Below are 21,875 nucleotides of genomic sequence, written 5' to 3' on the forward strand. Positions count from 1 at the left end.
GAGTAGTGGCGAGGTCCGGTCGGCAGATTAGGGGTTAATACTTGAAGTTAGGTGGCAGCGACGTTGGGGGGGGGGCAGATTAGGGGTTAATACTATTTATTATAGTGTTTGCGAGGCGGGAGTGCGGCGGTTTAGGGGTTAATAACTTTATTAGAGTAGCGGCGAGGTCCGGTCGGCAGATTAGGGGTTAATAAGTGTAGGTAGGTGGCGGCAACGTTGGGGGGGGCAGATTAGGGGTTAATAAATATAATGTAGGTGTCAGCGATGTTGGGGGCAGCAGATTAGGGGTTCATAGGGATAATGTAGGTGGCGGCGATGTACGGAGCAGCAGATTAGGGGTTAATGGTGTAATGCAGGTGTCAGCGATAGCGGGGTCGGCAGATTAGGGGTTAATAAGTGTAAGGTTAGGGGTGTTTAGACTCGGGGTTCATGTTAGGGTGTTAGGTGCAGACTTAGAAAGTGTTTCCTCATAGGAAACAATGGGGCTGCGTTGGGAGCTTAACGCTGCTTTTTTGCAGGCGTTTGAAGGTGTTAGGCTTTTTTTAAGCCCAAACTACCTCATTGTTTCCTATGGGGGAATTGTGCACAAGCACGTTTTGCCAGCTTACCGCTACCATAAGCAACGCTGGTATTGAGGGTTAAAGTGGCGGTAAATTTGGCTCAACACTCCCTTTTTGGAGCCTAACGCAGCCCTTCAGACAACTCTAAATACCAGCGTTGTTTGGAAGCAGCGGTAGGAAAAAAAGCTGCGTTAGCTACGCGGGTCTTTACCGACAAAACTCTAAATCTAGCTGAATATAAATACATTTAAAACTACAGTTACATATAAACACTATCTGATGAAAAATTAATATAAAAAAATATAAAAAAAAGTTATAAGGTTTAAAAGGTATATGGTACATCACAAGGTATTTAAATAGAAAGGGCTATAAAGTATAAATGTGTGTGTGTATATATATATATATTTATACCTGTATAGCTTTTCCTATAGGTATAGATATCTATTTTAAATTAACATTATCAGATATATACAGAAATATACATTGAATAATAAAAAGTATTTTTTTCTGTAAAGAACATAGCAATTGAAAATATGCGTAACAAGATTTATGTTTTGCGATTTAGGTCTAATGCAGTGTGGAGCGCAGAAGTTTGCACCTATGTAATTTTTGCACTCCCCATGCTTACCGCTGGTATTACGAGTTGAAAGTATATGCAATCGCTTGAGCCCAATTGTGATTTACGCTAGAATAATTACCGCAACTTCCGCATACGAGCCGGCCCATTTTTGGTACAGAATCTGGGTTATGCTTGTTTATTGGTGGCTAAATGTCAGCCACCAATAAGCAAGCGCTATCCAAGGTGCTGAACCTAAAACAGGCTGGCTCCAAAGCTTTAAATTCCTGCTTTTTAAATAAAGATAGCAAGAGAATGAAGAACAATTGATAATAGGAGTAAATTAGACAGTTACTTAAAATTGCATGTTCTTTCTGAATCATGAAAGGAAAAAATGGGTTTAGTGTCCCTTTAAATGAAACAAACAGTATAACAAAGGAATGAAATCTATGTTTATATTATAACCAATTGAAAGCAATTATTTTCGATTATGCAAGAGACCTTACAGACATGGCGAGACAGCTCATTTTCTAGGCAAACTTTATTAATTCTGGCCCAATTTGTAACAAGAAACCAAATCAAGGTATGAGTTACAAATAATAATAATTGGAAAAAACACAACCTTTTTTTTAGAAGGACAGATTACACAGGAGTGAGAGGACTTACTAGGATGGTGGTGACTACAAGAGTCTTGTTGACCAGGTTCTCAGAACTGTTGGAAGAGAAGAACCTTTTGTCCATTGTGATGCCGTTGGTGACATGCCACTGTCCAATCTGTGTGGAAAACAACAAACATGTTGTGATGACTCAGACATTAATGTTGGATTTTCACAAAACATCTGGAATATAATGCAGATAAAGTACATTTAGGACTACATTACGAGTGGTGCTTTAACTGTAGCACACAAGCAATATCGTCTTTTTTTTGTGTGACAAATAGCACACATAAAATAATGATAAATCTACAGCGCAAACAGTTCTAACACAAAAGCTCCCAAAGATCTTCTAATAAAACCTAAGTAAACTATTATAAGTAATTGGGAGCGCCTATAACATATCAGGCTGAAGTGTGATAGAATGGTGATATGCCAAATAATGCTCTATTAGAATGCCCTATTAGAAATGGTCTTCATATGTCCTATATGCCCAAATAATAATTTGATCCTTTGATAGAGTAAACGCTACATAGGAAATGGGCTTCATATGTATGATATGGGCAAATAATAATTTGATCATTTGATAGAGGAAACGACACATAGGAAATGGGCTTCATATGTATGATATGGGCAAATAATAATTTGATCCTTTGATAGAGGAAATGCCATATTGAAAATGGGCTTCATATGTCTTATATGGGCAGATACTATGTATGATTCTTGATACGTCATATGTTTTTTATGGGCAAAGTTGGGCAGGAAAATTTTTGGAAGAGAAAGTCATATTTGATTGGCTCTTAGGGGTCACAAATATGCTTTTGTACTGAGCTTGCACCATTCTTGATAAAGGCCCTTATGAGGGCTGAAACAAGTTGATGAGGTGTTATTAGCTCAAGCTTATTCACAAGTTTATGCACTATGTACACATGTAATATATTTTAGATACTACGATATTCACAGAGTTTTTTTATGGATGAAGACTAAAAATATTAAATATGATTTTTATCACTGATAAGGACACTTTCTGTATTGGATACATCTTCTGGACACATTTTTTTACACAGACTTGGAATTTTTTCACACAACTTTGACATTCTTATTACTATATGTGCATATATGCTTAAGGTTTTCTATGGTACCGGTCCAAACAAACTATTAACTGTTTTTTTTTGTTTATGCTGATGCATTATACTACATTTCATTTTGTAAAAATAAATAGATTTTTTAATTTTAACACATCACCATTCAATCAAATTTCAGCCTGAATTGTTATAGGAGCTCCCAGTTACTCATAATAGAAATAGCACTCATATTACATGTTGACAGTAAACACATTCGCTTGAGCACAATCTAATTTAATGCACGTTGGGTTAGCACAACTTGAGGGCTCGAACAAAGGGTAGGAAAAGACAAAAAGTTGCATAAAACACAACATAAATACATGTAACAGTACAGTTACACTCATATACACCACATAAATACATGTAAAAGTGCAGTTACACTCATATACACAACATAAATACATGTAAAAGTACAGTTACACTCATATAAACAACATAAATACAAGTAAAAGTACAGTTACACTCATATACACAACATAAATAAATGTAAACGTACAGTTACACTCATATACACAACATAAATACATGTAAAAATACAGTTACACTCATATAAACAACATAAATACATGTAAAAGTACAGTTACACTCATATACACAACATAAATACATGTAAACGTACAGTTACACTCATATACACAACATAAATACATGTAAAAGTACAGTTACACTCATATACACAACATAAATAAATGTAAACGTACAGTTACACTCATATACACAACATAAATACATGTAAAAGTACAGTTACACTCATATACACAACATAAATACACGTAAAAGTACAGTTTCACTCATATACACAACATTAATACATGTAAACCTATAGTTACACTCATATACACAACATAAATACATGTAAAAGTACATTTACACTCATATACACAACATAAATACATGTAAAAGTACAGTTACACTCATATACAAAACATAAATACATACATGTAAAAGTACAGTTACACTCATATACACAACATAAATACATGTAAACGTACAGTTACACTCATATACACAACACAAATACATGCAAAAGTACAGTTACACTCATATACACAACATAAATACATGTAACGTACAGTTACACTCATATACACAACATAAATACATGTAAACGTACAGTTACACTCATATACACAACATAAATACATGTAAACGTACAGTTACACTCATATACACAACATAAATACATGTAAACGTACAGTAACACTCATATACACAGCATAAATACATGTAAACGTACAGTTACACTCATATACACAACATAAATACATGTAAATGTACAGATACACCTATATACACAATATAAATACATGTAAACGTACAGTTACACTCATATACACAACATAAATACATGTAAAAGTACAGTTACACTCATATACACAACATAAATACATGTAAACGTACAGTTACACTCATATACACAACATAAATACATGTAAACGTACAGTAACACTCATATACACAGCATAAATACATGTAAACGTACAGTTACACTCATATACACAACATAAATACATGTAAATGTACAGATACACCTATATACACAATATAAATACATGTAAACGTACAGTTACACTCATATACACAACATAAATACATGTAAAAGTACAGTTACACTCATATACACAACATAAATACATGTAAACTTACAGTTAAACTCATATACACAACATAAATACATGTAAACGTACAGTTACACTCATATACACAACATAAATACATGTAAACGTACAGTTACACTCATATAAACAACATAAATACATGTAAACGTACAGTTACACTCATATACACAACATAAATACATGTAAACATACAGTTACACTCATATTCACAACATAAATACATGTAAACGTACAGTTACACTTATATACACAACATAAATACATGTAAAAGTACAGTTACACTCATATAAACAACATAAATACACGTAAACGTACAGTTACACTCATAAAAACAACATAAATACATGTAAACGTACAGTTACACTCATATAAACAACATAAATACATGTAAACGTACAGTTACACTCATATACACAACATAAATACATGTAAAAGTACAGTTACACTCATATACACAACATAAATACATGTAAACTTACAGTTAAACTCATATACACAACATAAATACATGTAAACGTACAGTTACACTCATATACACAACATAAATACATGTAAACGTACAGTTACACTCATATAAACAACATAAATACATGTAAACGTACAGTTACACTCATATACACAACATAAATACATGTAAACATACAGTTACACTCATATTCACAACATAAATACATGTAAACGTACAGTTACACTTATATACACAACATAAATACATGTAAAAGTACAGTTACACTCATATAAACAACATAAATACACGTAAACGTACAGTTACACTCATAAAAACAACATAAATACATGTAAACGTACAGTTACACTCATATAAACAACATAAATACATGTAAACGTACAGTTAGACTCATATACACAACATAAATACACGTAAACGTACAGTTACACTCATATACACAACATAAATACATTTAAACATACAGTTACACTCATATACACAACATAAATACATGTAAAAGTACAATTAGACTCATATACACAACATAAATACATGTAAAAGTACAGTTACACTCATATACATAACATAAATACATGTAAACGTACAGTTACACTCATATACACAACATAAATACATGTAAACGTACAGTTACACTCATATACACAACATAAATACATGTAAAAGTACAGTTACACACAACATAAATACATGTAAAAGTACAGTTACACTCATATACACAATATAAATACATGCAAAAGTACAGTTACACTCATATACACAACATAAATACATGTAAAAGTACAGTTTCACTCATATACACAACATAAATACATGTAAATATACAGTTACACTCATATAAACAACATAAATGCATGTAAAAGTACAGTTACACTCATATACAGAACATAAATACATGTACACGTACAGTTACACTCATATACACATTCACAACATAAATACATGTAAACGTACAGTAACACTCATATACACAACATAAATGCATGTAAAAGTACAGTTGCACTCATATACACAACATAAATACATGTAAAAGTACAGTTACACTCATATACATAACATAAATACATGTAAACGTACAGTTACACTCATATACACAACATAAATACATGTAAACGTACAGTAACCCTCATATACACAGCATAAATACATGTAAACGTACAGTTACACTCATATACACAACATAAATACATGTAAATGTACAGTTACACCTATATACACAATATAAATACATGTAAACGTACAGTTACACTCATATACACAACATAAATACATGTAAACGTACAGTTACACTCATATACACAACATAAATACATGTAAAAGTACAGTTACACACAACATAAATACATGTAAAAGTACAGTTACACTCATATACACAATATAAATACATGCAAAAGTACAGTTACACTCATATACACAACATAAATACATGTAAAAGTACAGTTTCACTCATATACACAACATAAATACATGTAAATATACAGTTACACTCATATAAACAACATAAATGCATGTAAAAGTACAGTTACACTCATATACAGAACATAAATACATGTAAACGTACAGTTACACTCATATACACATTCACAACATAAATACATGTAAACGTACAGTAACACTCATATACACAACATAAATGCATGTAAAAGTACAGTTGCACTCATATACACAACATAAATACATGTAAAAGTACAGTTACACTCATATACATAACATAAATACATGTAAACGTACAGTTACACTCATATACACAACATAAATACATGTAAACGTACAGTAACACTCATATACACAGCATAAATACATGTAAACGTACAGTTACACTCATATACACAACATAAATACATGTAAATGTACAGTTACACCTATATACACAATATAAATACATGTAAACGTACAGTTACACTCATATACACAACATAAATACATGTAAAAGTACAGTTACACTCATATACACAACATAAATACATGTAAACTTACAGTTAAACTCATATACACAACATAAATACATGTAAACGTACAGTTACACTCATATACACAACATAAATACATGTAAAAGTACAGTTACACTCATATACACAACATAAATACATGTAAACGTACAGTTACACTCATATAAACAACATAAATACATGTAAACGTACAGTTACACTCATATACACAACATAAATACATGTAAACATACAGTTACACTCATATTCACAACATAAATACATGTAAACGTACAGTTACACTTATATACACAACATAAATACATGTAAAAGTACAGTTACACTCATATAAACAACATAAATACACGTAAACGTACAGTTACACTCATAAAAACAACATAAATACATGTAAACGTACAGTTACACTCATATAAACAACATAAATACATGTAAACGTACAGTTAGACTCATATACACAACATAAATACACGTAAACGTACAGTTACACTCATATACACAACATAAATACATGTAAACATACAGTTACACTCATATACACAACATAAATACATGTAAAAGTACAATTAGATTCATATACACAACATAAATACATGTAAACGTACAGTTACACTCATATAAACAACATAAATACATGTAAAAGTACAGTTACACTCATATACAAAACATACATATATGTAACAGTACAGTTACACTCATATACACAACATATATACATGTAAACATACAGTTACACTCATATACACAACATAAATCCATGTAAACGTACAGTTACACTTATATACACAACATAAATACATGTAAAAGTACAGTTACACTCATATAAACAACATAAATACACGTAAACGTACAGTTACACTCATATAAACAACATAAATACATGTAAACGTACAGTTACACTCATATACACAACATAAATCCATGTAAACGTACAGTTACACTTATATACACAACATAAATACATGTAAAAGTACAGTTACACTCATATAAACAACATAAATACACGTAAACGTACAGTTACACTCATATAAACAACATAAATACATGTAAACGTACAGTTACACTCATATAAACAACATAAATACATGTAAACATACAGTTAGACTCATGGCTGGAGGATTGCTCCTCCACAGAGGGCTTTGACGGCCCTGGGTTACTATTGGAAAAGTTGACAGAAGACCCAGAATTTGGGAGCGGGGTGAAACTGAGAGCAACGAACATTTACCTCTCCCGAGAGCAGATGTTGGATCTCTCGGGGGTACCCTGGCTGGTATCCAATATGGTATCGCATATTGTCCAAGAATGGGAACTGGAAAAGGCATACAAGAGGCTGCTAGACCGAGTTCTGCAGCATGCCACGAAGTCTGCACGGAGCTGTGGTGCATCATGGAGGTTGGCCTCATATGAGTGGCAACAGAGCATAAGAGACGACAAGTCAGAGGGGAGCTCCTTTGGGAACTGGGAGTTTTGGACACTCCTATCCCCATAACTTCAATGGGCTGTAACTCCGGTCCCCAGAAATGAATCATGCTGATTTTTGTACTGTGGCATATGGGGACTGAGAGCTTTAAAATGACATCCTGGATGTGCCACCGCTCTACCGGGATCACCCAAAACCACCACCTCTAAGTATTGGGATTATGTGAGCCTGTGGCTCCTATGGAGGTGCCGGGCTTTCTGGAGGGGCGGGAATGGCGGGAAAATTGTGGGATTGTCCTTTGTGTTATCAAGATGAGATGTGTGTATAAAAGGAGTGTGTGTTCTCAATAAAATCAGTTTTTGTTCACCTGAAGGCTAGGCTGTCTAGTTATTTGGGTGAGCTCCAGCTAAAATCACTTTCCTGGGCTACATAGAAATCACTTTCCTGGGCTACATAGCAGCCTGTTCCAGGCAAAGGAAGGACACTCTGGCAGAGCTACTCAGTTGGAGTAGCTGGAGTCTGCCACAAGGTGGGACCCTGAGTACTGGTGCTGTCGGGCATTAGGGGTGGCTACAGGCTGTGGTCACTTGCCAGCTACATAGCTGCAGTCGGCATGGAGGAAGCAGGACCCGTTTGGTGGGGCTACCAAGTCGGGGTAGCCCGGGGAATCTGTCACATTACGTGTTTCTGGCGAGTCTTCAGACTTTCCAGAAACAGCAGTTATGAAGAAGCGGTCATAAAGACCGCTGCTCCATAACCTGTCCGCCTGCCCTGCTCTGAGCAGGCGGACAGACATCGTCGGAAATCAACCCGATCGAGTGCGATCAGGTTGATTGATACCTCCCTGCTGGCGGCCCATTGACCTCGAGTCTGCAGGGGGCGGCATTGCACCAGCAGCTCTTGTGAGCTGCTGGTGCAATGCTGAATACGGAGAGCGTATTGCTCTCCGCATTCAGCGAAGTCTTGCGGACCTGATCTGCACTGTCGGATCAGGTCCGCAAGGCCTTTGTTAAATAGAGGCCATAGTGGTATAAATAAACAGAGATATGACAGACAACATTGTTTAGAACAAAATAAAATTAAGGGACATATAAATATGTTTGGAAAAGATTTCTGACATAACACACACACACACATATATATATATATATATATATATATATATATATATATATATATATACACACACACAAGTATGTGCAAAGATATACAGTATGTACAAATTCTAGCATTAATAATAGTTTTAAAAAAATAAAAAACATGAAATAGGCATATCATGATTTATAAAAATTCAAATACACATTAATTTATGTGAAAATATCATATCAGATTGTTTGTATAACAAATAAATAAAAAATAACTTTTTATGAGATATTGTTTGTAGAGGTATAAATGTAGCTATTTCTTGGACATTAACAGATGAAAAATAAAAGATTAGCGTTAGAGAAATGTGCTTGTTCATGGACAGTAATGAAATGGTATAAATAACATTGGAAAAAAACAGAATATCCACCACATCGATGACTCTTATTTATCAACAGTCCGATGCTCATCATGCCGTACTTGACGCTCGTGTTTTTGACTGACTTTTTAAATAAATAAGGGCTTGGAAGCAGTTTCACAGCAGCGATGTCTGGCGAGCGTATTGACGCCAGCGAATGCTCCGAGATTGATGCTTTGATAAATCGGGGCCTAAGGAAGAATACGTTAACACGGTCGCAATATTCAAAGTTTAACTTTTGCGTGCATTGGGTTTTCACTAACCTTTTACTTTTAACTTGTAATACAAGCGCTACCCAATGTGCGCTAAAAGTATTTGTCTAGTGAAGTTAACGATCAAGAATAACACACATAATTTAGCCCTTTATTGAAAAAAAATGCATTATGTATTTAAATTATTTTTTTGCCTCTAAAAACAGTTTGATCATCATTCTATCTATCTATTTATCTATCTCTCATCTATGCACATATATACATATACAAATTGATGATACTTAAAACATTTTTAATAAATTATAAAAATCTGTGACTTCCTATTACTAGCTAGTATTGACAGCTCAGTAATCAATACAGCAGACTAATTTGTTCCCATGGCTTAAAATATATGGAATAACAAGAGGTTACATTTATATTTCCACTAAAGGTTTAATTTCCATTTGTGCTTCGTATTCTCAGTATCCTCAGAATGCTTCCATTGACACCCCAAATCTCTACTTATTTAAAAATCCCATCACAAACCAATCTCTATCCCTGTTCACTGTGCTCGTTAGAATGCAAACCACAAAATCAATTTGGTTTCAAAGGAGAACTCTCGATGGAACAGCCACAGTTATAAAACCATAGAAGCGTTCGTCTGTGCACAAGGGGAGGGTGGGAGATGCCATCATTTTCACTTTCTCATCCCTATATGTACAGTATATATATATATATATATATATATATATATATATATACTGCATATATTACAGTGCACTGCTGCCTAGTATAGATTGTTTACTTTGTGTAAAGAACCTTAGAAGAAGAGCCCTGTGTAACAGATTCTGTCTCTAGCTGATACAATAAATTTGTATGTACACCGCACATATAACACAATATGGATATGTAGATAGATATATATGTAAGATTAGAAAGTATAATTATGATTTAGATCAAAGTCGGGTTGCAAAAGGACCTAGCATCACATTCCTCATGCTATTTTTACTGACAGCCCCTATTTGTGTGCCTGTAAATACTAGAGTTATAATGACCAGCTCGCTACAGAGCTTTTGACCCTGCAACAATAAGCATTGGTACTACATTATAAACCATAAATACCCATGTTATTGTAATGTATTGCGCAATTGACTAATCCCAGACTAGACTTTGCTCTAGTTAACCCCACAGTTACAGTAAATGCTATAACTGTGGGAGCCCTCACAGCTATTATCACCCCCTGAAACCCTAACTGCAACATTCCATACTGCATTATCGAATTAAATTACTAACTATCCCACAGTTAACCCCTTACCCTTAGAGCGTTATTAACCCTAAGGGGCCAATTTAACATGTTGCGAATGCAGCTGTTTCCGCGCACATAAGTTAAGAAGCAACAGTCGTAAGACCGCTGCTCCTTAACTCGTCCGTCACCTCTGAGGTGGCGGACAGCAATCATCTTGATCCGATTGAGATGACGGACACTCCCTGCTAGCAGCCTATTGGCCGCCAATGTGCAGGGGCAGCATGAAATGCTTGTGCAGCGTATGCTGTCGGGATTTAGCGATGTCGGGCAGACATGATCCGCTACAGCGGATGATCTCCGTCCGACATTTGTTAAATCGGCCCCAAAGTGTGACCATACCTCTCTGCATTAACCTCTGAAACAACATTTAACAACTTAGTCATAGCTCCATTGGAAGCTGCTCTCACACACTTATCCACCTTGCAAAAGCCTAACTGCAACATTCCTTACTGCATTATCGAATCAAAACACTAATTATCCCACAGTTAACCCCTTACCCTTAGAGCATAATTAACCCTAAATGTGAACATACCCCTCTGCATTAACCTCTGAAACAACATTTAACAACCTAGTCATAGCTCCATTGGAAACTGCTCTCACGCAATTATCCACCTTTCAAAAGCAATATCTAGGACAATATTCCCAACCCTTGGGACAATCTATCTTTTTTTTCTGTTAAACTTTGCTTATTTGTATCTGTTGCTGTTCTGTATGGTAATGTAACATGCAGCAGTTACATAAATTACACTGTATGGTAACATAACATGCAGCAGTTATATAAATTACACTGTATGGTAATGTAACATGCAGCAGTTATATAAATTACACTGTATGGTAACGTAACATGCAGCAGTTATATAAATTACACTGTATGGTAACGTAACACGCAGCAGTTACATAAATTGCACTGTATGGTAATGTAACATGCAGCAGTTACATAAATTGCACTGTATGGTAATGTAACATGCAGCAGTTACATACATTGCACTGTATGGTAATGTAACATGCAGCAGTTACATAAATTACACTGTATGGTAACGTAACATACAGCAGTTATATAAATTACACTGTATGGTAATGTAACATGCAGCAGTTATATAAATTACACTGTATGGTAATGTAACATGCAGCAGTTATATAAATTACACTGTATGGTAATGTAACATGCAGCAGTTATATAAATTACACTTATGGTAATGTAACATGCAGCAGTTATATAAATTACACTGTATGGTAATGTAACATGCAGCAATTACATAAATTACACTGTATGGTAATGTAACATGCAGCAGTTATATAAATTACACTGTATGGTAACGTAACATGCAGCAGTTAAATAAATTACACTGTATGGTAATGTAACATGCAGCAGTTATATAAATTACACTGTATGGTAATGTAACATGCAGCAGTTATATAAATTACACTGTATGGTAATGTAACATGCAGCAGTTATATAAATTACACTGTATGGTAATGTAACATGCAGCAGTTATATAAATTACACTGTATGGTAATGTAACATGCAGCAGTTACATAAATTACACTCACCTAGATTACGAGTTTTGCATTACATTTTAAAGCTCAAAAAAATATAATAGCTATACCGCAAGCATTTTAGCCTGTAATGCAACGTCAATCCCGCATTAAAAAAATTATGTTTTTGCGTGGGATTTCCATAGCTCCGGTATTACAGGTTGTGCGGTGCAAGCTAAAATACTTGCGTTACAGCCTATACCGACACAATGCGTTCCACTATCTGAGACCAGTAGTTATGAGTTTTGCGCAACAAAAATGTTTCACAAAACTCATAACTAAAATGTTACAAAGTACACTAACACCCATAAACTACCTATTAACCCCTATTCCGTCACCCTCCTGCATTGCAAACACTATTTAAAGCTTATTAACCCCTAATCTGCCGCTCCCGACATCACCTCCACTAATAAAAGTTATTAGCCCCTATTCTGCCATTCCCGACATCGCCACCAATATAATAAAGTTAGTAACCCCTATTCCCCCGCACCCTAACATCGCCGACACTATAATAAAGCTATTAACCCATATTCTTCCACTCGCCGACAACGCTGCCACTAAATAAAGTTATTAACCCCTTAACCTCTGGCCTTCCACATTGCAAAAAACTAAATTAGACTATTAAGCCCTAAACCTAACAACCGCCTAACTTTAAATTAAAATTACAATATCCCTATCTTAAAATAAATAAAAACTTACCTGTGAAGTTTAAACTAACAATTAACCTAACATAACTATTATACTAAAATTAAAATAACTAACAATTAACTAAACTAAATTAAACAATAAAAAAAACTAACACTACTAAAAAAAATTAAGTCAAAAAATACAAAAAATAAAAAATACTAAATTATAAAAAATAGCAAACACTAAATTACAAAAAAATAACAAAAAACTAAATTACAAAAAAATAACAAACAAGCTAATGAAATTCTATTAGCCGATTTTAATAGCCAATAGAATTTCAGTAGCTCTCATCCTATTGGCTGATTTGAACATCCAATAGGATTTAAGTAGCTCTTATCCTATTGGCTGATTTGAATTTCAAAAATAAAACCAGCCAATAGGAATGCAAGGGATGCCATTTTGAAAAGGCTCTCTTGCTTTGAAGTATCAGTGTACGGCGATGACCGTATGAAGAGGATGCTCCGCACCGGATGTCTTCAAGGATGGGCCCTCTGCGCTGCCGGGATGAAGATAGAAGATGCCGCCTAGATGAAGATAGAAGTCGCCGCCTGGATGGATGAAGACCTCGCCGTCTGGATGAAAACTTCTCGCCGCCTGAATGTCCGGACTTCAGAAACTGTGAGTGGATCTTCAGGGGTTAGTGCTAGGTTTTTTTTCATAATCTTTTTGGGTGTTTTTTTTTTTTTTTAGAATAGGATTTGGGCTTTATGTAAAATAACTAAATGCCCTTTTAAGGGCAATGCCCATACAAATGCCCTTTTCAGGGCAATGCATAGCTTACGTTTTTGTCAGAGTTAGTTTTTTTATTTTGGGTCTTTGTATTCTTTTACAGGTAAAGAGCTGATTTCTTTAGGCCAATGCCCTACAAAAGGCCCTTTTAAGGGCTATTTGTAGTTTATTGTAGGCTAGGGTTTTTTCTTATTTTGGGGGGGATTTTTTTATTTTTATAGGGCTATAAGATTAGGTGTAATTGTTTTTATTTTGGATAATTTTGTTTCTTATTTTTTGTAATTTAGTGTTTGTTACTTATTGTAATTTAGTATTTTTTATTTTTTTTTTATTTTAGACAAATGTTTGTAGAAGTGTTATTTATTTAATGTGTAATTTAGTTTATTTAATTGGTAGTTATTTTAATTTTAGTATAATAGTTAAGTTAGGTTCATTGTTAGTTTAAACTTAGTTTTTTTAATTTCACAAGTAAGTTTTTATTTATTTTAAGTTAGGGGTTGTTAGGTAAATTGTTTAATTTATTTTGTTGCGATGTGGGGGCTGGCGGTTTAGGGGTTAATAACTTTATTTAGTGGCAGCGATGTCAGGGAGCGGCGGAATAGGGGTTAATAGCTTTATTATAGTATCGGATGGTAATGTGTGAGATGCTGCTGTGACTCTCTACAGGATGGTAATGTGTGAGATGCTGCTGTGACTCTCTACAGGATGGTAATGTGGTAGGCTGACCATATTGCCGCTTTAAAAAGGGACACATATGAAAAATACATATGTCAGGGCTGTTTTCAGGGCTGTTTAAAGAAATGGTTTTGTATAAGAACCCTCACATATGTATTTTTCATATGTGTTCCTTCTTAAAGCGGCAATATGGTCAGCCTATAATGTGGGAGATGCTGCTGTGACTCTCTACAGGATGGAAATGTGGGAGATGCTGCTGTGACTCTCTACAGGATGGTAATGTGTGAGATGCTGCTGTGACTCTCTACAGGATGGTAATGTGTGAGATGCTGCTGTGACTCTCTACAGGATGGTAATGTGTGAGATACTGCTGTAACTCTCTACAGGATGGTAATGTGTGAGATGCTGCTGTGACTCTCTACATGATGGTAATGTGTGAGATGCTGCTGTAACTCTCTACATGATGGTAATGTGTGAGATGCTGCTGTAACTCTCTACAGGATGGTAATGTGTGAGATGCTGCTGTGACTCTCTACAGGATGGTAATGTGTGAGATGCTGCTGTGACTCTCTACAGGATGGTAATGTGTGAGATGCTGCTGTGACTCTCTACAGGATGGTAATGTGTGAGGTGCTGCTGTGACTCTCTACAGGCTGGTAATGTGTGAGATGCTGCTGTAACTCTCTACAGGATGGTAATGTGTGAGATGCTGCTGTGACTCTCTACAGGATGGTAATGTGTGAGATGCTGCTGTAACTCTCTACAGGATGGTAATGTGTGAGATGCTGCTGTGACTCTCTACAGGATGGTAATGTGTGAGATGCTGCTGTGACTCTCTACAGGATGGTAATGTTTGAGATACTGCTGTGACTCTCTACAGGATGGTAATGTGTGAGATGCTGCTGTGACTCTCTACAGGATGGTAATGTGTGAGGTGCTGCTGTGACTCTCTACAGGCTGGTAATGTGTGAGATGCTGCTATAACTCTCTACAGGATGGTAATGTGTGAGATGCTGCTGTGACTCTCTACAGGATGGTAATGTGTGAGATGCTGCTGTGACTCTCTACATGATGGTAATGTGTGAGGTGCTGCTGTGACTCTCTACAGGATGGTAATGTGTGAGATGCTGCTGTGACTCTCTACAGGATGGTAATGTGGGAGATGCTGCTGTGACTCTCTACAAGATGGTAATGTGTGAGATGCTGCTGTGACTCTCTACAGGATGGTAATGTGTGAGATGCTGCTGTGACTCTCTACAGGATGGTAATGTGTGAGATGCTGCTGTAACTCTCTACAGGATGGTAATGTGTGAGATGCTGCAGTGACTCTCTACATGATGGTAATGTGTGAGATGCTGCAGTGACTCTCTACAGGATGGTAATGTGTGAGATGCTGCTGTGACTCTCTACAGGATGGTAATGTGTGAGATGCTGCTGTGACTCTCTACAGGATGGTAATGTGTGAGATGCTGCTGTGACTCTCTACAGGATGGTAATGTGTGAGATGCTGCTGTAACTCTCTACAGGATGGTAATGTGTGAGATGCTGCAGTGACTCTCTACATGATGGTAATGTGTGAGATGCTGCAGTGACTCTCTACAGGATGGTAATGTGTAAGATGCTGCTGTGACTCTCTACAGGATGGTAATGTGTGAGATGCTGCTGTGACTCTCTACAGGTTGGTAATGTGTAAGATGCTGCTGTGACTCTCTACAGGATGGTAATGTGTGAGATGCTGCTGTGACTCTCTACAGGATGGTAATGTGTAAGATGCTGCTGTGACTCTCTACAGGATGGTAATGTGTGAGATACTGCAGTGACTCTCTACAGGATGGTAATATGTGAGATACTGCTGTGACTCTCTACAGGATGGTAATGTGTGAGATGCTGCTGTGACTCTCTATAGGACGGTAATGTGTGAGATGCTGCTGTGACTCTCTACAGGATGGTAATGTGTGAGATGCTGCTGTGATTCTCTACAGGATGGTAATGTGTGAGATGCTGCTGTGACTCTCTACAGGATGGTAATGTGTGAGATGCTGCTGTGACTCTCTACAGGATGGTAATGTGTGAGATGCTGCTGTGACTCTCTACAGGATGGTAATGTGTGAGATACTGCTGTGACTCTCTACAGGATGGTAATGTGTGAGATGCTGCTGTGACTCTCTACAGGATGGTAATGTGTGAGATGCTGCTGTGACTCTCTACAGGATGGTAATGTGTGAGATGCTGCTGTGACTCTCTACAGGATGGTAATGTGTGAGATGCTGCTGTGACTCTCTACAGGATGGTAATGTGTGAGATGCTGCTGTGACTCTCTACAGGATGGTAATGTGTGAGATGCTGCTGTGACTCTCTACAGGATGGTAATGTGTGAGATGCTGCTGTAATTCTCTACAGGATGGTAATGTGTGAGATGCTGCTGTGACTCTCTACAGGATGGTAATGTGTGAGGTGCTGCTGTGACTCTCTACAGGATGGTAATGTGTGAGATGCTGCTGTGACTCTCAACAGGATGGTAATGTGTGAGATGCTGCCGTGACTCTCTACAGGATGGTAATGTGTGAGATGCTGCTGTAACTCTCTACAGGATGGTAATGTGGGAGATGCTGCTGTGACTCTCTACAAGATGGTAATGTGTGAGATGCTGCTGTGACTCTCTACAGGAGGGTAATGTGTGAGATGCTGCAGTGACTCTCTACAGGATGGTAATGTGTGAGATGCTGCTGTGACTCTCTACAGGATGGTAATGTGTGAGATGCTGCTGTGACTCTCTACAGGATGGTAATGTGTGAGATGCTGCTGTAACTCTCTACAGAATGGTAATGTGTGAAATGCTGCTGTGACTCTCTACAGGATGGTAATGTGTGAGATTCTGCTGTGACTCTCTACAGGATGGTTATGTGTGAGATGCTGCTGTGACTCTCTACAGGATGGTAATGTGTGAGATGCTGCTGTGACTCTCTACAGGATGGTAATGTGTGAGATGCTGCTGTGACTCTCTACAGGATGGTAATGTGCAACATGCTGCTGTGACTCTCTACAGGATGGTAATGTGTAAGATGCTGCTGTGACTCTCTACAGGATGGTAATGTGTGAGATGCTGCTGTGACTCTCTACAGGATGGTAATGTGTGAGATGCTGCTGTGACTCTACAGGATGGTAATGTGTGAGATGCTGCTGTGACTCTCTACAGGATGGTAATGTGTGAGATGCTGCTGTGACTCTACAGGATGGTAATGCGTGAGATTCTGCTGTGACTCTCTACAGGATGGTAATGTGTGCGATGCTGCTGTGACTCTACAGGATGGTAATGTGTGAGATGCTGCTGTGACTCTCTACAGGATGGTAATGTGTGAGATGCTGCTGTGACTCTCTACAGGATGGTAATGTGTGAGATGCTGCTGTAACTCTCTACAGGATGGTAATGTGTAACATGCTGCTGTGACTCTCTACAGGATGGTAATGTGTGAGATGCTGCTGTGACTCTCTACAGGATGGTAATGTGTGAGATGCTGCTGTGACTCTTTACAGGCTGGTAATGTGTGAGATGCTGCTATAACTCTCTACAGGATGGTAATGTGTGAGATGCTGCTGTGACTCTCTACAGGATGGAAATGTGTGAGATGCTGCTGTGACTCTCTACAGGATGGTAATGTGTGAGATGCTGCTGTAACTCTCTACAGGATGGTAATGTGTAACATGCTGCTGTGACTCTCTACAGGATGGTAATGTGTGAGATGCTGCTGTGACTCTCTACAGGATGGTAATGTGTGAGATGCTGCTGTGACTCTTTACAGGCTGGTAATGTGTGAGATGCTGCTATAACTCTCTACAGGATGGTAATGTGTGAGATGCTGCTGTGACTCTCTACAGGATGGAAATGTGTGAGATGCTGCAGTGACTCTCTACAGGATGGCAATGTGTGAGATGCTGCTGTGACTCTCTACAGGATGGTAATGTGTGAGATGCTGCAGTGACTCTCTACAGGATGGTAATGTGTGAGATGCTGCTGTGACTCTCTACAGGATGGTAATGTGTGAGATGCTGCTGTGACTCTCTACAGGATGGTAATGTGTGAGATGCTGCTGTGACTCTCTACAGGATGGTAATGTGTGAGATGCTGCTGTGACTCTCTACAGGATGGTAATGTTTGAGATGCTGCTGTGACTCTCTACAGGATGGTAATGTGTGAGATGCTGCTGTGACTCTCTACAGGATGGTAATGTGTGAGATGCTGCTGTGACTCTCTACAGGATGGTAATGTGTGAGATGCTGCAGTGACTCTCTACAGGATGGTAATGTGTGAGATGCTGCTGTGACTCTCTACAGGATGGTAATGTGTGAGATGCTGCTGTGACTCTCTACAGGATGGCAATGTGTGAGATGCTGCTGTGACTCTCTACAGGATGGTAATGTGTGAGATGCTGCTGTGACTCTCTACAGGACGGTAATGTGTGAGATACTGCTGTGACTCTCTATAAGATGGTAATGTGTGAGATGCTGCTGTGACTCTCTACAGGATGGTAATGTGTGAGATGCTGCTGTGACTCTCTACAGGATGGTAATGTGCGAGATACTGCTGTGACTCTCTATAAGATGGTAATGTGTGAGATGCTGCAGTGACTCTCTACAGGATGGTAATGTGTGAGATGCTGCTGTGACTCTCTACAGGACGGTAATGTGTGAGATACTGCTGTGACTCTCTATAAGATGGTAATGTGTGAGATGCTGCTGTGACTCTCTACAGGATGGTAATGTGTGAGATGCTGCTGTGACTCTCTACAGGATGGTAATGTGTGAGATACTGCTGTGACTCTCTATAAGATGGTAATGTGTGAGATGCTGCAGTGACTCTCTACAGGATGGTAATGTGTGAGATGCTGCTGTGACTCTCTACAGGATGGTAATGTGTGAGATGCTGCTGTGACTCTCTACAGGATGGTAATGTGTGAGATGCTGCTGTGACTCTCTACAGGATGGTAATGTGTGAGATGCTGCTGTGACTCTCTACAGGATGGTAATGTGTGAGATGCTGCTGTGACTCTCTACAGGATGGTAATGTGTGAGATGCTGATGTGACTCTCTACAGGATGGTAATGTGTGAGATGCTGCTGTGACTCTCTACAGGATGGTAATGTGTGAGATGCTGCTGTGACTCTCTACAGGATGGTAATGTGTGAGATGCTGCTGTGACTCTCTACAGGATGGTAATGTGTGAGATGCTGCTGTGACTCTCTACAGGATGGTAATGTGTGAGATGCTGCAGTGACTCTCTACAGGATGGTAATGTGTGAGATGCTGCTGTGACTCTCTACAGGATGGTAATGTGTGAGGTGCTGCTGTGACTCTCTACAGGATGGTAATGTGTGAGATGCTGCTGTGACTCTCTACAGGATGGTAATGTGTGAGATGCTGCTGTGACTCTCTACAGGATGGTAATGTGTGAGATGCTGCTGTGACTCTCTACAGGATGGTAATGTGTGAGATGCTGCTGTGACTCTCTACAGGATGGTAATGTGTGAGATGCTGCTGTGACTCTCTACAGGATGGTAATGTGTGAGATGCTGCTGTGACTCTCTACAGGATGGTAATGTGTGAGATGCTGCTGTGACTCTCTACAGGATGGTAATGTGTGAGATGCTGCTGTGACTCTCTACAGGATGGTAATGTGTGAGATGCTGCTGTGACTCTCTACAGGATGGTAATGTGTGAGATAATGCTGTGACTCTCTACAGGATGGTAATGTGTGAGATGCTGCTGTGACTCTCTACAGGATGGTAATGTGTGAGATGCTGCTGTGACTCTCTACAGGATGGTAATGTGTGAGATACTGCTGTGACTCTCTACAGGATGGTAATGTGTAACATGCTGCTGTGACTCTCTGCAGGATGGTAATGTGTGAGGTGCTGCTGTGACTCTCTACAGGATGGTAATGTGTGAGATGCTGCTGTGACTCTCTACAGGATGGTAATGTGTGAGGTGCTGCTGTAACTCTCTACAGGATGGTAATGTGTGAGATGCTGCTGTGACTCTCTACAGGTTGGTAATGTGTGAGATACTGCTGTGACTCTCTACAGGATGGTAATGTGTGAGATGCTGCTGTGACTCTCTACAGGATGGTAATGTGTGAGATACTGCTGTGACTCTCTATAAGATGGTAATGTGTGAGATGCTGCTGTGACTCTCTACAGGATGGTAATGTGTGAGATGCTGCTGTGACTCTCTACAGCAGAGCTTTCCAAACTTTTCATGTTGGTGACACACTTTTTAGACCTACATCATTTCGCGACACAGTAATTCAGTTGTACTAGCAAAAAGGACGTTAAACCAACTTGTTTTAAGAGATACAGACACATACATAAATTATATAATAACGAAATGTATTTACAAGTAACAGTATGTATGTGCAAAAATTAAAAAAAGTTTAATATCACCAATAGCTACTTACTATTTTAATGTGATGTATGAGGTTGATGGGATTAACACAATTTCTGAATATTTGGTGTAATATTAGACAAAGACACTCACATCTCATCATCAAGCATTTTTAAGTTTCCACTTCCTATCCATATATCAAGAGCAGGAGCAGCAATGCACTACTGTAAGCTAGCTTAAAAAAAACCCCACTGACTTCTGACTTCAGCTCAGCATTTAATCTGCCGCCCTCAGAGCTTGGTGAGTCCGATTGACTACTGCCCGCACTGCAAACACACTGCTGTCGCACTCACTGAGTACACATGCAGTCACAAACCGATTAAGGAGACTACACGTGCAGTCAGGAGCCAATGTGTCGCCAAAGCCGCCAATGGGAATAGTTTCAGTTCCCACTGAGCTGCACCAATTGGTTAAGATGATCTGTGACTCACTAGGTATCAATCACATGTCAACCATGTGATATGCGTA

At 37.9% G+C, this 21,875-nt stretch overlaps 1 protein-coding gene across 1 annotated transcript in view; it reads right to left on the reverse strand.

The window, feature by feature from the left end:
• GRIK4 (glutamate ionotropic receptor kainate type subunit 4) overlaps window positions 1–21,875 on the reverse strand; it is a 777,161-nt gene that overhangs the window by 221,312 nt on the left and 533,974 nt on the right. Inside the window, exon 10 of the mRNA XM_053691193.1 lies at window positions 1,783–1,890. Coding sequence (XP_053547168.1) covers window positions 1,783–1,890 — 108 coding nt within the window. The remainder of the gene's footprint in view (window positions 1–1,782; window positions 1,891–21,875) is intronic.

The sequence above is a fragment of the Bombina bombina genome, chromosome 8 (genome assembly GCF_027579735.1).
Source record: "Bombina bombina isolate aBomBom1 chromosome 8, aBomBom1.pri, whole genome shotgun sequence".
In the NCBI taxonomy this organism is placed as follows: domain Eukaryota; kingdom Metazoa; phylum Chordata; class Amphibia; order Anura; family Bombinatoridae; genus Bombina; species Bombina bombina.